This window comes from Entelurus aequoreus, linkage group LG03 (assembly GCF_033978785.1).
Source record: "Entelurus aequoreus isolate RoL-2023_Sb linkage group LG03, RoL_Eaeq_v1.1, whole genome shotgun sequence".
Classification (NCBI taxonomy): domain Eukaryota; kingdom Metazoa; phylum Chordata; class Actinopteri; order Syngnathiformes; family Syngnathidae; genus Entelurus; species Entelurus aequoreus.
In genome coordinates this window covers 39,708,357-39,722,994 of record NC_084733.1, presented here as the reverse complement: position 1 = coordinate 39,722,994, position 14,638 = coordinate 39,708,357, and the positions used below count along the sequence as shown (strand labels likewise).

Below are 14,638 nucleotides of genomic sequence, written 5' to 3'. Positions count from 1 at the left end.
TGATTTTCTTCAAGAAGGATCTGAGGAAACAAATTTGGGACAATGTATATAATGAAGATGATGTAGATGATGCATATGGGAATTTTGTCAACACCTTTCTAACACTCTATGATAAACATTGCCCATGGAAAGAACGTAGTAAGAAGCAAAAGAAAAACAACCAACCGTGGATGACAAAAGGACTGAAAAATGCTTGTCACAAAAAAAACACATTGTATCGAATATTTATAACACAAAGATCTATAGAGGCAGAAAATAAGTATAAGAAATATAAAAACAAGCTAATTGGTATACTACGAACATGTAAGAAGGAATACTACAGTCAATTATTAAACAAGAACAAAAACAACATGAGAGCAACATGGGGCATCCTAAATAGCATCATTAAAAATGGTGCTAAGAAAGATTACCCCCAGTACTTTCTAGATGGACATACACAAAATGACAATATGAACCAACTAGCTGAACGTTTCAATGATTATTTTGTTAATATCGGAACAAATCTGGATCAAAGAATTCCAAATGCAGATGATGGGTCAGTTGAGGACTTGAGTGAGCTCATAGACAGAAATCCCAATTCCATGTTTCTTAAAAGTGTAACAAAAGAAGAAATAATCAAAATTGTAAAAAATTGTAAATACAAGACTTCAACTGACTGTCATGGAATAGATATGGTAACGATAAAAAAGGTTATAGAAGACATTTCAGAACCTCTGACATATATCACCAATGTATCATTTTTAACCGGAAAATTCCCAGACAAAATGAAAATTGCAAAAGTCGTACCAATCTATAAGAATGGAGACGTACACCAGTTTACTAACTATAGACCAGTTTCATTACTTCCACAATTCTCCAAAATCATGGAACAATTATTCAATAGTCGATTAGATTTATTTATTAACAAAAGTGGGACGCTCGTGGAGAACCAATATGGATTTCGAGCAAATATCTCAACATCAATACCATTAATTAAAATAACAGAGGAAATTACCAATGCAATAGATGGTAAAGAATGTGCGGCAGCAGTATTCATGGACTTAACAAAAGCATTTGATACAATTAATCATGATATTTTAATACAACAATTAGAACGATAAGGCATCAGAGGTTTGGTATTGAACTGGGTAAGAAGCTATTTAACCAACAGGAAGCAATATGTGAAGATGGGTGAAAATATGTCAACACGGCTAGATATATCCTGTGGTGTGCCGCAGGGATCAATACTGGGACCAAAATTGTTTAATCTTTATATAAACGACATTTGTAAAGTTACAAAGGACTTAAAGTTAGTTTTATTTGCAGATGATACAACTGCTTTCTGTTCAGGAGAGAACACACAGAAGATAATACAAATAATAACAGAAGAAATGAACAAATTAAAAAGATGGTTTGACAAAAACAGACTATCTTTGAATCTCAGTAAAACTAAAATAATGCTATTTGGTAATAGTAGGAAAGCGCATCATACGCAAATACAAATAGACGGAGTAGACATCGAAAGGGTAAAAGAAACCAGATTTTTGGGAGTATTAATAGATGATAAAATGAACTGGAAATCTCATATACAAAACATACAACATAAGGTAGCAAAAAACATTTCAATAATGAATAAAACAAAACACGTCCTGGGCCAAAAATCACTTCATATTCTCTACTGCTCACTAGTGTTACCATATCTGACTTATTGTGCAGAAATATGGGGAAATAACTACAAATGTGCGCTACATTCGTTAACCATGTTACAAAAAAGATCAGTTAGAATAATACATAATGTTGGATATAGAGAACATACAAACCCTTTATTTATTAAGTCAAAAATATTAAAGTTTGGTGATTTGGTAAAATTGCAAACAGCTAAAATGATGTACAAAGCAATCTATAACCTGCTACCAAAGAATGTACAACATTTCTTCTCAACTAAAGAGGAGAAATATAACCTTAGAGGAAAAAATAATTTAAAACATTTATATGCACGTACAACACTTAAAACTTTTAGCATAACAGTATGTGGAATTAAATTATGGAATGGATTAAGTAAAGAAGTTAAAAATTGTACTGACATGATCCAGTTTAAGAGGTTGTTTAAATTAATAGTGCTTACAAAGTACAAAGAAGAAGAATTGTGAGAAAAACTTCCAACCTTATTGAAAATATTCTTCATCTCAGTATGTTAATAATGACTGAATTAATTAATTACATATTACAAACTGTTGTATATACTAATTCATAGATGTTATTTTATTATATAAAAAGGTCAGTAAATGATTTTATATAATTGTAAATGCTTTGAAGTGGGAAAGGGGTAGGATTAAATAAGCTTTGCTTCTTCCTACTCCTTTTCGGGCGTGATGTAAATGAAATGATATGAAATTGTGTGATGTATTACGATGTAAATGTGTTCATGTTCGAAATAAACTAAAAGAAAGAAAGAAAGAAAGAAAGGGTACTGTGTGCGTGCGTGTGTTTGTTTATGTGTATGCGCGTGAGTGTATGTGTGTGTGTGAAAGGGAGAGGGGTTATAGCCCAGTCCAGAAGGCCTGTGAAATATGCAGAGCAGCCCCATGCATAATACATTAACACAGCAGGAGAAAAGAACTTGTGAGCCAAGTGGATTTCCACTTTTCCATCTCCCTCCTTCACCATTTCCTTTTGCTGTTGCACTAACAGCTTTCTTTTTGCTAACTTATGTTTTAGATATCTCTTAAGGTCATTAGCAGGTCAGATGATATGATGGGGGAAACGCATGAGGGGTTGAATACCTATTGGTCCTGCTGGTGTGTATTTGGGATCTGCATAAGTCCCAGCAGCTTGGAATTTGGGACATGCTCTCCCTGAGAGAGCATGAGGAGGTTGAGGTGGGCGGGGTTGGGGGGGCGGGGTTAAGTTGGAGGGGGTAGAGGGTAGCGGGGGCTGTATAATGTAGCGTCCCGGAAGAGTTAGTGCTGCAAGGGGTTCTGGGTATTTGTTTTGTTGTGTTTATGTTGTGTTACGGTGCAGATGTTCTCCCAAAATGTGTTTGTCATTCTTGTTTGGTTTGGGTTCACAGTGTGGCGCATATTTGTAACAGTGTTAAAGCGGTGAATACGGGAAAATCGGGAGGGTTGGCAAGTATGACTGGGAGACGCAACTGCTCTGTACTTCTCCCTACGTCCGTGTACAGCGGCGTTTTAAAAAGTCATAAATTTCACTTTTTGAAACCGATACTTTACGATATTACATTTTAAAGCATTTATCGGCCGATATTATCGGACATCTCTAGTTTTTGATTAATCCTTTATTGATTGTAACTAATAAAAATGTATGAAATCCGGATCGTATGGACTACCCGGAACTTTACACGGACATAGTTTCCGCACGGCCTCTGCAAAAGAGTGCATGTGAGAGCGGCAGTGTGGTGTGTGGGTCCCGGGTCCATGTGGCGACAATAGTTAAAAACAAAAACAAAACAAAACCTTTTTTTATTACTTCACACATGATGAGGTACATTTATTAGAAAAAAAGAAAAGAACAAATGTTGTTTATTTTACTATTTTCCCTAAAATACGCATTAAGTGTGTATGTGATCATTCGATTAATCGTTTAAACTATTCAATAGATTACTAGATTACGAAAATAATTTATCGCTGCATCATTAAAAATAACACTTTTCCACACATACATACATGGACGCACACATACATATACATACATATATATAGATATATATATATATATATATATATATATATATATATATAGATATACATATATATATATATATATATATATATATGTATATCTATATATATATATATATATGTATATCTATATATATATATATATATATACATACAGTCGTGGTCAAACGTTTACATACACTTGTAAAGAACATAATGTCATGGCTTTCTTGACTTTCCAATAATTTCTACAACTCTTATTTTTTTGTGATAGCGTGATTAGAGCCATACTTGCCAACCCTCCCGGTTTTACCGGGAGACTCCCGGTATTCAGCGCCTCTCCCGATAACCTCCCGGCAGAAATTTTCTTCCGACAAACTCCCGGTATTCAGCCGGAGCTGGAGGCCACGCCCCCTCCAGCTCAATGCGGACCTGAGTGTGGACAGCCTGTTCTCACGTCCGCTTTCCCACAATATAAACAGCTTGCCTGCCCAATGACGTCATAACATCTACGGTTTATTACAATTTTTGTTTCATCTGACATCACATGGACAAAGATAAGACCTTCTGGAGGAAAGTTCTGTGGTCAGATGAAACAAAAATGTAGCTGTTTGGCCACAATACCCAGCAATATGTTTGGAGGAAAAAAGGTGAGGCCTTTAATCCCGGGAACACCATTCCTACTGTCAAGCGTGGTGGTGGTAGTATTATGCTCTGGGCCTGTTCTGCTGCCAATGGAACTGGTGCTTTACAGAGAGTAAATGGGACAATGAAAAAGCAGGATCACCTCCAAATTCTTCAGGACAACCTAAAATCATCAGCCCGGAGTTTGTGTCTTGGGCGCAGTTGGGTGTTCCAACAGGACAATGACCACAAACACATGTCAAAAGTGGTAAAGGAATGGCTAAATCAGGTTAGAATTAAGGTTTTAGGATGGCCTTCCTAATGACTTAAACCCCATTGAGAACATGTGGACAATGCTGAAGAAACAAGTCCATGTCAGAAAAACAAAAATTTCGCTGAACTGCACCAATGTTGTCAAGAGGAGTGGTCAAAAATTAAACCAGAAGCTTGCCAGAAGCTTGTGGATGGCTACCAAAAGCGCCTTATTGCAGTGAAACTTGCCAAGGGACATGTAACCAAATATTAACATTGCTGTATGTATACTTTTGGCCCAGCAGATTTGGTCACATTTTCAGCCATGACATTATGTTCTTTACAAGTGTATGTAAACTTTTGACCACAACTGTAAATCGCAAGCTTGAATATTCTCTCTTCTCTTCTACAACTCGCTCATCGTCATTTGGGATGTTTGTTGTAATTTCCCTTCCTGGTTCCGTGACCCGCCCTAACTTGCCTCTGATTGGCCTGTCCCTAATGTTTTGCCCTAATCTCAAACAATTGTGACTCATCATAGTAAACAACCAACCAATTATGGATGTTCTTATACGTGCAAGCATGTCTTGGAAGGAAGAAGGGGAGGGGTTTAGTAACCCATGGAGTGTTGCGAGGGAGTGGGAAGCGGGGTAGAACAAGGAACACAACAAATAAGCAGTGTTTGGTCATTTTAACGTGAAATAAATTATATCGATATTATAATATTTTCTTCATTCATATATATACATATATATATATATATATTAAGGGTGTAACGGTACACACACATTTCGGTTCGGTACGTACCTCGGTTTAGAGGTCACGGTTCGGTTAATTTTCGGTACAGTAAGAAAACAACAAAATATACATTTTTTGGTTATTTATTTACCAAATTTGTAAACAATGGCTTTATCCTTTTAACATTGGGAATACTATAATAATTCTGCCCAAAAATAGAAATAGCTCTGTGTGGGATGGATGTGAGCCACCACTAGGCTGATCAGTGCAACAGCAGGCAGTCATGAATGATAAGGATAATAATAACATACATATACACACGGGGTCGATTGCCAGGGTTAATGTGGTCAACATATATCAAATAAAAAGTAAAAATAAGATAAGGCTCAGAATGGTTTCTTAACAAACCCTTTCTACATATAAAGTGCTTTTTTTGATTGATTGATTGAGACTTGTATTAGTAGATTGCACAGTACAGTACATATTCCGTACAATTGACCACTAAATGGTAACACCTGAATAAGTTTTTCAACTTGTTTAAGTCGGGGCCCACGTTAATCAACATTAAACTGCCTCAAGTTGTTGCTCAGATTAAATAAAATGACAAAACTTTTCTTCTACATACAAAAAGTGCAACATTAAACAGTTTCAAGTCAACTCAGTCTCAGATTAACTTTTCTTTTCCCCCCCAGCCTTTAACCCTGGTGACTTTCACTCAATCTTCATGTTTTTTGCCAGAAAAATTAGTTTATCCACATTTTCTGCAGAAAGAGCAGACCTGCTTGCAGTTACAATGGCACGGAGGTAGCAGGTATGGCGAGGTAGTGCCTGGCTAATTTGGCAGTAAGAGGATATATGGGCTCATTGTTCTTCCACCATAGAAGTGGGTCAAAATCTAGTTTTTAATGCAATATGGTCTTAAATTTGCTTTTATAAAAACATTTTTATTGCTTTAGCCCTGCCTGACTCGCCGAGGAGAGGCTTCGTCTTTCTCTTCGTTGAAGCGATGTTCACTTGGGGGTGGTGCCGCTTCAAAATGGGTTAGCATGTTTGACGTGTTGCCAGAAGCAAACTCTACCGCTGCTGAACAATGTCGGCAAACCTGCATTGGTTCAACCAGCTATTGCAAGGAATTTAGGGATTTCACCATCTACGGTCCGTAATATCATCAAAGGGTTCAGAGAATCTTGAGAAATCACTGCACGTAAGCAGCTAAGCCCGTGACCTTCGATCCCTCAGGCTGTACTGCATCAACAAGCGACGTCAGCGTGTAAAGGATATCACCACATGGGCTAAGGAACACTTCAGAAACCCACTGTCAGTAACTACAGTTGGTCGCTACATCTGTAAGTGCAAGTTAAAACTCTCCTATGCAAGGCGAAAACCATTTATCAACAACACCCAGAAACGCCGTCGGCTTCGCTGGGCCTGAGCTCATCTAAGATGGACTGATACAAAGTGGAAAAGTGTTCTGTGGTATGACAAGTCCACATTTCAAATTGTTTTTGGAAACTGTGGACGTCGTGTCCTCCGGACCAAAGAGGAAAAGAACCATCCGGATTGTTATAGGCGCAAAGTTGAAAAGCCAGCATCTGTGATGGTATGGGAGTGTATTAGTGCCCAAGACATCTGTGAAGGCGCCATTCATGCTGAAAGGTACATACAGGTTTTGGAGCAATATATGTTGCCATCCAAGCAACGTTACCATGGACGCCCCTGCTTATTTCAGCAAGACAATGCCAAGCCACGTGTTAAATCAACGTGGCTTCATAGTAAAAGAGTGCGGGTACTAGACTGGCCTGCCTGCAGTCCAGACCTGTCTCCCATTGAAAATGTGTGGCGCATTATGAAGCCTAAAATACCACAACGGAGACCCCCGGACTGTTGAACAACTTAAGCTGTACATCAAGCAAGAATGGGAAAGAATTCCACCTGAGAAGCTTAAAAAATGTGTCTCCTCAGTTCCCAAACGTTTACTGAGTGTTGTTAAAAGGAAAGGCCATGTAACACAGTGGTGAACATGCCCTTTCCCAATTACATTGGCACGTGTTGCTGGCATCAAATTCTAAGTTAATTATTATTTGCAAAAAAAAAAAAAGTTTATGAGTTTGAACATCAAATATCTTGTCTTTGTAGTGCATTCAATTGAATATGGGTTGAAAAGGATTTGCAAATCATTGTATTCCATTTATATTTACATCTAACACAATTTCCCAACTTATATGGAAACGGGGTTTGTATATACAGGTCTGCTCTTTCTGCAGACAATGTGGATAAACTGATTTTTCTGGCAAAAAACATGCAAATTGAGTGAAAGTCACCAGGGTTAAAGGCTGGGGGGTTAATCTGAGGCTGAGTTGACTTGAAACTGTTTAATGTTGCACTTTTTGTATGTAGAAGAAAAGTTTTGTCATTTTATTTAATCTGAGCAACAACTTGAAGCAGTTTAATGTTGCACTTTATATGTGGAAATGTTGCACTTTATAAGTAGAAAGGTTTTGTTAAGAAACCAATTCTGAGCCTTATCTTATTTAGTTTTTATTTTATATATGTTGACTGCATTAACCCTGGCAATCGACCCTGTGGGTATATGTATGTTATTGTTATGCTTAGCATTCATGACTGCCTGCTGTTGCACTGATCAGCCTAGTGGTGGCTCACATCCATCACACACAGAGCTATTTTAAAGCAATGTTAAAAGGATAAAGCCATTGTTTACAAATTTTGGTAAATAAATAACCAGAAAATTGATATTTTGTTGTTTTCTTACTGTACCGAAAATGAACCGAACCGTGACCTCTAAACCGGGGTACGTACCGAACCGACATTTTTGTGTACCGTTACACCCTTAATGTATATATATTAATATATTCACATGTATATATACACAGAGTTGTACTATCATGAATGTGTTCTAACAATTAGCTGACAATTAAAACAAATTGGCATATATATTGGCATTGATATCCAAGACAATTCATCCATCAACTCCGGATGTTAACACGAGTTATGAACAAAAAGTACAATATGGAGTAACTTACAATAAGCTGTTGGAGACCAACAAAGGACTGTTCCACAGAGCTGGCAGTGAGAACTTGGCGCTTCATGGCCGCCTGTTCCCCCAAAAATCGAAGCATTAGATCTTTTACAGCGTCACCCTGAGACAAAACAGAAAACGTATATTGTTACCTCTTTGTACATGGATTTTTGATTACAAAAAGAAATAAACTTCCAAGGGTGCGTTTGAGTCAATTTTAATGAAAGTATGTTGATGTAATTATGTATGTTGATGCAGCCCATAGGCCTCATTTATAAAAGTGTGCGTGAAATGGATTCCACAAAACGCACATCTGAAAAAAAATATATATATACACACAGGTATATTCAGATCTATAAAACCATGCTGCGCACACTTCCACGCACTCTTCTTCTTATAAATCATAGCTGCAGTGAATTGTGTGCAGAAGAGTTCCACCCCAGTGTTCTCCCACAAGTATCCATATATGGTCATGTTAAATAGCTCATGAATATGGCGATGATTTAAGTGTAAGGCTGCAGCTAACGATTATTTTTCTATCGATTAATCTATAGATTATTTTTTTCGATTAATCGGTTAATCTATAGATTATTTTTTCGATTCATCTATAGATTATTTTTCCTTTTACCGATTATTTTTTTATTTAAAACGAAGATAAAAAAAATAAATGTAGGCCTGTTTTTTCAAAAGGCATGGCTTTTATTTACAAAAAAAAGAAGTATGGCCACTCAGTCAACATTGACAACAACATGACAAAATATTCTGTAACAATGTAAACATTTAAAACGTTTAACATTTAACAAAATTAAAAGTAGCTTATTTGCTTTTTAATGTGCAAATATAAAAGTAAACATCCAGTGCAAATCTTAATATTCTGCAATAGTATAAGCATTTCAAAAGTAAAAGTATTGCTTATTTTGCTTTAAAATGTGCAAAAATAAAGATAAACATCCAATACAAAAAAGTGCAAAACGAAATATTCTGTAACAACAGTGCAAACATTTTAACAAAAGTGAAAGTATTGCTTATTTGCTAAAATGTGCAAAAATAAAGATAAACATCCAATACAAAAAAGTGCCAATCTAAATATTCTGGAGCACTGTAAACATTAAGCATTGCTTTTAAAATGTGCAAAATAAACACACAGTCCAACACAGTACACAACAACCAATTCTACTCATTCCAGTGAGTGACTAACAGTTGTAATGAAGAAAGGTTAGCATGTCTACATGCTCTGCTTCTTTTCATGTTTACAATATTCCCAGCAGCTGAAAATAGGCGCTCAGAAGGGGTCGATGTGGCTGGAACTGAGAGCTAATTACCGGTAGCCTTCACCTCAAGCCAGGACTGCGAGTGAGCTGAGCTCCAGTTTATATTCCTAGAAGGTCAACGGGCTCATAGTGATGTTACTAGTAGTTGACTGGGAGGTGTTTATTATCATTTGGGGAGAGTCCGCTGCCCGATGCTCACCTGCTAAACACCTATCTGCTCCACGCTGAAGCGCTCTGAATATGCACTGCTGATTGGCTGATAACGCTTTGTATAACGCTTTGTGTGTACCAATCAGATGGTTGTGTGGGTGGGACAATGCTGCGGGCTGAGACAGAGGCAGCCGCAGAAAGAGCGAAGCAGCTTGTTAACACTTTAGCAGCTAAAGTTAGCTTTAGCTTAGAAACTCGTTCGGTACACCCCCGTACCGAACCGAAAGCCCCGTACCGAAACGGTTCAATACAAAACACGTACCGTTACACCCCTAGCAGATACAAATGACACATTCATGTTTTTGTGTAATAATGACAACGTATACTCGCGCGGACGATTGACTAGTTGATGGTTGATGGTTTTCTTTTCAAATGTTCGTTCATAGCCGTTGTGCTGCTATGATAGGCCATTTCTGCTCGACACAGTGTGCATACAACAACATTATTAGGCCGTGTATTGAAATACTCCCACACTTTTGACCACTTTTGGCGTGATTTTTTCCCCCTCGCTCGCACAGTCTGCTTTGCTCTCCGCCATGACGGTAGTGTGACGTAAATATGCGACGCGTCGACACACAAAAACGGCGTCGACGTATTTACGTAACCGATGACGTCGACTACGTCGACGCGTCGTTTCAGCCTTATTTAAGTGATCGTGTTTTGGACTTTCAATGAAGGAAGAGAGACAGCGAGTCCAACTAGAAGGCAATATTTTCATATTAGTAAGTGATGAAGCACCATAACCTGATTATTTTTGGAGGGTTAAGATGCCATATCTAATAAAAAATGGAATGGCAATATATGACAAATCATACCCTCAAGTCAACTGATGCAAATAAGACATTTTGTTGTATGGCACAAGTAGTCACCACAACCAATACTGGCACGCATACAGTATGATTTCAATATATTATTAGCACAATTGTGTACCGTTTATCTTACAAAAATATTTGAGTGGCGCTCATAATAGTGATTACATAGTGGCTGTGTATATGCAGTGTGAAATCCAAACATTTGCACTCCAACTCCCAAAATCTAGATGTACTGAAAAAAAGATACACAGAAAGATCTCCTAAAAATTATTGTATCTAACTTAATTGTATGCTGCAATCCATACTTGATGGTCTTTAGCCCTTAAAAAATATTAGTTTTACTGTGTGGTACAGGCTAAAATATGCACCTATGTATACAGTGTTATGCCATTTAATCAAAAATTAGCACTAAAACAAAACTTCATTGACCCAGCACCACATTATAAGTGCACGTCCAGTATAACTACATTAGCACAGCTCCATAATTAGATGTTTTGGCTATATGAAATATTTCCACAATTACAGAAATGCCTATACATTGTGAAATATGTGTTGCTATGTATTTCATGGTGTTTTTTTCATGCAAGTATGAGCTTTATTTCGTGGTGACACCCTCAGGCGTCGTGGATATCTATGTATGAAAAACTTTGGTTGGACTTTTACGCATGGTCGAAAAATGACTTTTTTTTTTTTTTTTTTTTTACAAAAACAATTGCTTTGTAAATTGTGGGTCCTACCTGGAGGTTGTCGAACTTGAGACCAGGCATGGTGAGTCTATTGGTCTCTCCATATGCTGGGCCATACTGCTGGGTGGCCACGGAGATCAACGACTTCCTGGTCTCCTCAGATGGCAGCCATGCATCATGGCGTCTATCCACCTCACTCAGGCTTATCGCTTTTGCAAATGCATCGTCACTTCCTGAGAACACAGCCTGGAGATGATTGAAGGGCTGTGACTGAGAAGACGGAGCTGGTGGCAGGGGTTGACTCAGAGCTGGGGCTGTTTGGGCAAAAGGAGGTTGATGCTTTTCTGTGAATTCAGTAGGGACAGACACATGAGCTGAATTAGCAGTGGGAACACTAAGAGTAGAGAAGGACGGGGAAGAGAGCTGGTGCTCAGGGGTCGTGGCTATGGGTGTTTTCGGCGTTTTTGGGCGTGGAGCAATCTCTGCATTGGGGTTAGATACTGAAATGAAGGAGGAGGGGGCCATGAAGGAATCAAAAAAGTCAGAGGCTGGATTAGTCTGTCCGTTGTCAGTAAAAAACTTGCTGAGGCTGGGGCTGGGTTGGCATACAAGCGGAGTGGTCAACTTGCTGGGTGTCACTGCCTCATCAGTTCCCCCGCCGCTCCCCAAACTGAAGCTTGGGGACTTGATCAGGGTGGGCTGGAAGCCATCTGGTATCAATGAATGTGGGTGTTTACCCTGGCTAAATATGGTGCACACTGGCACCGGTTCCTCTTTGAGATGTGTTCCCTTTTCTAGAGTTGGTTCCTCACATTTAGGACTTGATGGACTCAGCCCGTCAGGGTGAGAGGACATACATGGTGTGACGTATTCTTGGATATTTGTCTCTTCCGTCCCTTTAAACTCAGAGTCTTCATTCTGCTGTACAGTTGAAACTTCAATTTCAGCTGTAATGGTCAAACACTTGGCTTGTTCATCAGTGTCATATTTTGTATTTCCTTCATTTTCCTCATTCAGGTCCCCATCCAGAAATGAGTCAATGGGAGCGGCATCCTCCTCCTCGCTGTTATTTGGCGAATCAGAGATCATGACACTCTCCATCATCTGGTCATTGAGCTTGTCCATCAGGCTTTCTAAGGGCGAAGCACTGCTGTCGGCCTGGGGTGTTGCAAACTCTCCACCTAGGTCGATGCTCTCTCCCTGTGCCAGAAGGTAATCTTTGGCAGGTACCTGGCTAGATGGCTCTGGAGAGGGAGCCTCTCCGATGACATCCTCCACTGTAATGTCCAATGTGACTGGTCGCTGAGCTGGAGCCTCTTCACTATCCATTGTTTGTTCCTCCCTGATTACACACTATTTAACAGAATATCCCTCTGTAAAATGTAATTAAAAAGCATTAGTACATAGGCTGTACAGTATGGGCTACCAAATTCTACGTTGTACCGCACTGTAGCAATATGCATCATAATACATACTGTAAGTATGCTACCAAAACAACGTCAATATGTGTTGCCTATGTAAATATTGTGGTATTGATACATGAATCTCTCCGCGGGAAAATTATTTGTTATGTTATGATTAGCTAGTTTGCTAGTTCTAGTTGTCATTTCCAACTAGAACGCAGCTGCTCGGCAAGCGACAACTGCATGCTTAAAATTAGCTTCACGGAATAATAAGTGCATTGAATATCTCAAAATCATCCATACAGCTTTGAAAGAAAATAATGAAAAACAAATACAACTCCGTACCTCCTCACAGAAGCCTGACAGCTACAAAACTAATGCGCACGCGCAGGTTCCCCCACCCCCCAATAGGTTACCCGGAAGTTAGAAGTACGGCGTGTCGGAGGTGCCAAAGCTAATACTACCGACAGATTTGGTATTCCTGGTTACATTTACGTCTGTTTTTAAGCGTAGCTAACGTTGAATATGCCCAGTTACGCATTCTCTTTGCAGACCCGAGCCGTACATATTTTCAATCGCGGAAGTGCTGGATGTATACTACCTGCAATATAGTGTGTTTTGTTGTTCCCAGGGTTTTACAAATTTAACACATTTAGGTGATCGTTTAAAATGGAAGACGACGCGCCTGTAATCTATGGTCTTGAATTTCAGGTATGTATCTCTTCTGAGTGGTACAGGAGGTCCTTCTCATCACCAGCTCCCTGACTTTAAAGATACACACATACACATAGTATATACTACAGTGTAGTATTTTGACACAGGTACAGTGTGCAAGGTGGCGAGTGTGTACTGATGTTTATTAAGTTGAGTCTTGTACATTTGTGTATAATGTATGTATGTAAACTGCAGTATACTATATGTGAGCAATATGAGTTATATGTAGATATACAAATGGTATGTTGTATGCATACTGTATCTCAGACATGCATAGCAGGTTACACACTGTAAAGCAAAGTCTCAAATACACCGTTATTCACCTCAACATGTCCGAGAAAGAGTAAGACGAAGCATAATTCATTCTATCTCTCCCACCTCTTCTACACATCGCAACAACCACCAAAACATATGTAACTATGTATTTGACAATTGCAGGAAGCAGTGTTTATTGTATATTTTATCACACATATTTTAGACGTATTTTAATGTTTACTGCACTATCTGTTGCAGTTTTATTTTATTGTTTGCACTGTACTGTCTGTAAATTCGGCTGCTCTATCTTCACTATAATGCCAAAAGTATTTGGCCACCGATCCAAATGATCAGAATCAGGTGTCCTAATCACTTGGCCGGCCACAGGTGTATGAAATCAAGCACTTAGGCATGGAGACTGTTTCTACAAACATTTGTGAAAGAATGGGCCGCTCTCAGGAGCTCAGTGATTTTCAGTGTGGCTCTGTCATAGGATGCCACCTGTGCTACAAATCCAGTCGTGAAATGTCCTCGCTCCTAAATATTCCAAAGTCTAATGTCGGCTTTATTATAAGAAAATGTAAGAGTTTGGGAACAACAGCAACTCAGCCACGAAGTGGTAGGCCACGTAAACTGACAGAGAGGGGTCAGCGGATGCTGAAGCGCATAGTGCAAAGACTTTTTGCACAGTCAGTTGCTACAGAGCTCCAAACTTCATGTGACCTTCCAATTAGCCCACGTTCAGCACGCAGAGAGATTCATGGAATGGGTTTCCATAAATCTATTCCTGTGCGTCACTTCTCCAAACACAACGAGCAGATGCATCTAAGCCATACATCACCAAGTCAAATGCAAAGCGTCGGATGCAGTGGTGTAAAGCACGTCACCACTGGACTCTAGAGCAGTGGAGACGCGTTCTCTGGAGTGATAAATCACACTTTTCCATCTGGCAATCTGATGGACGAGTCTGGGTTTGG

General features: G+C 38.9%; 2 protein-coding genes across 3 annotated transcripts in view; one reads left to right on the top strand and one right to left on the bottom strand.

The window, feature by feature from the left end:
• trappc12 (trafficking protein particle complex subunit 12) overlaps positions 1-13,104 on the bottom strand; it is a 66,935-nt gene extending 53,831 nt beyond the window's left edge. For both annotated transcript variants that reach the window (XM_062041791.1, XM_062041790.1), the window contains exons 1-3: positions 13,038-13,104; positions 11,341-12,662; positions 8,315-8,431 (exon numbers count right to left, since the gene is read on the bottom strand). In XM_062041791.1, the coding sequence (XP_061897775.1) occupies positions 8,315-8,431; positions 11,341-12,618 (1,395 nt within the window). In that variant the 5' untranslated portion in view covers positions 12,619-12,662; positions 13,038-13,104. The remainder of the gene's footprint in view (positions 1-8,314; positions 8,432-11,340; positions 12,663-13,037) is intronic.
• Positions 13,104-14,638, top strand: part of eipr1 (EARP complex and GARP complex interacting protein 1) — a 177,144-nt gene continuing 175,609 nt past the window's right edge. Inside the window, exon 1 of the mRNA XM_062041793.1 lies at positions 13,104-13,403. Coding sequence (XP_061897777.1) covers positions 13,362-13,403 — 42 coding nt within the window. The 5' untranslated portion in view covers positions 13,104-13,361. The remainder of the gene's footprint in view (positions 13,404-14,638) is intronic.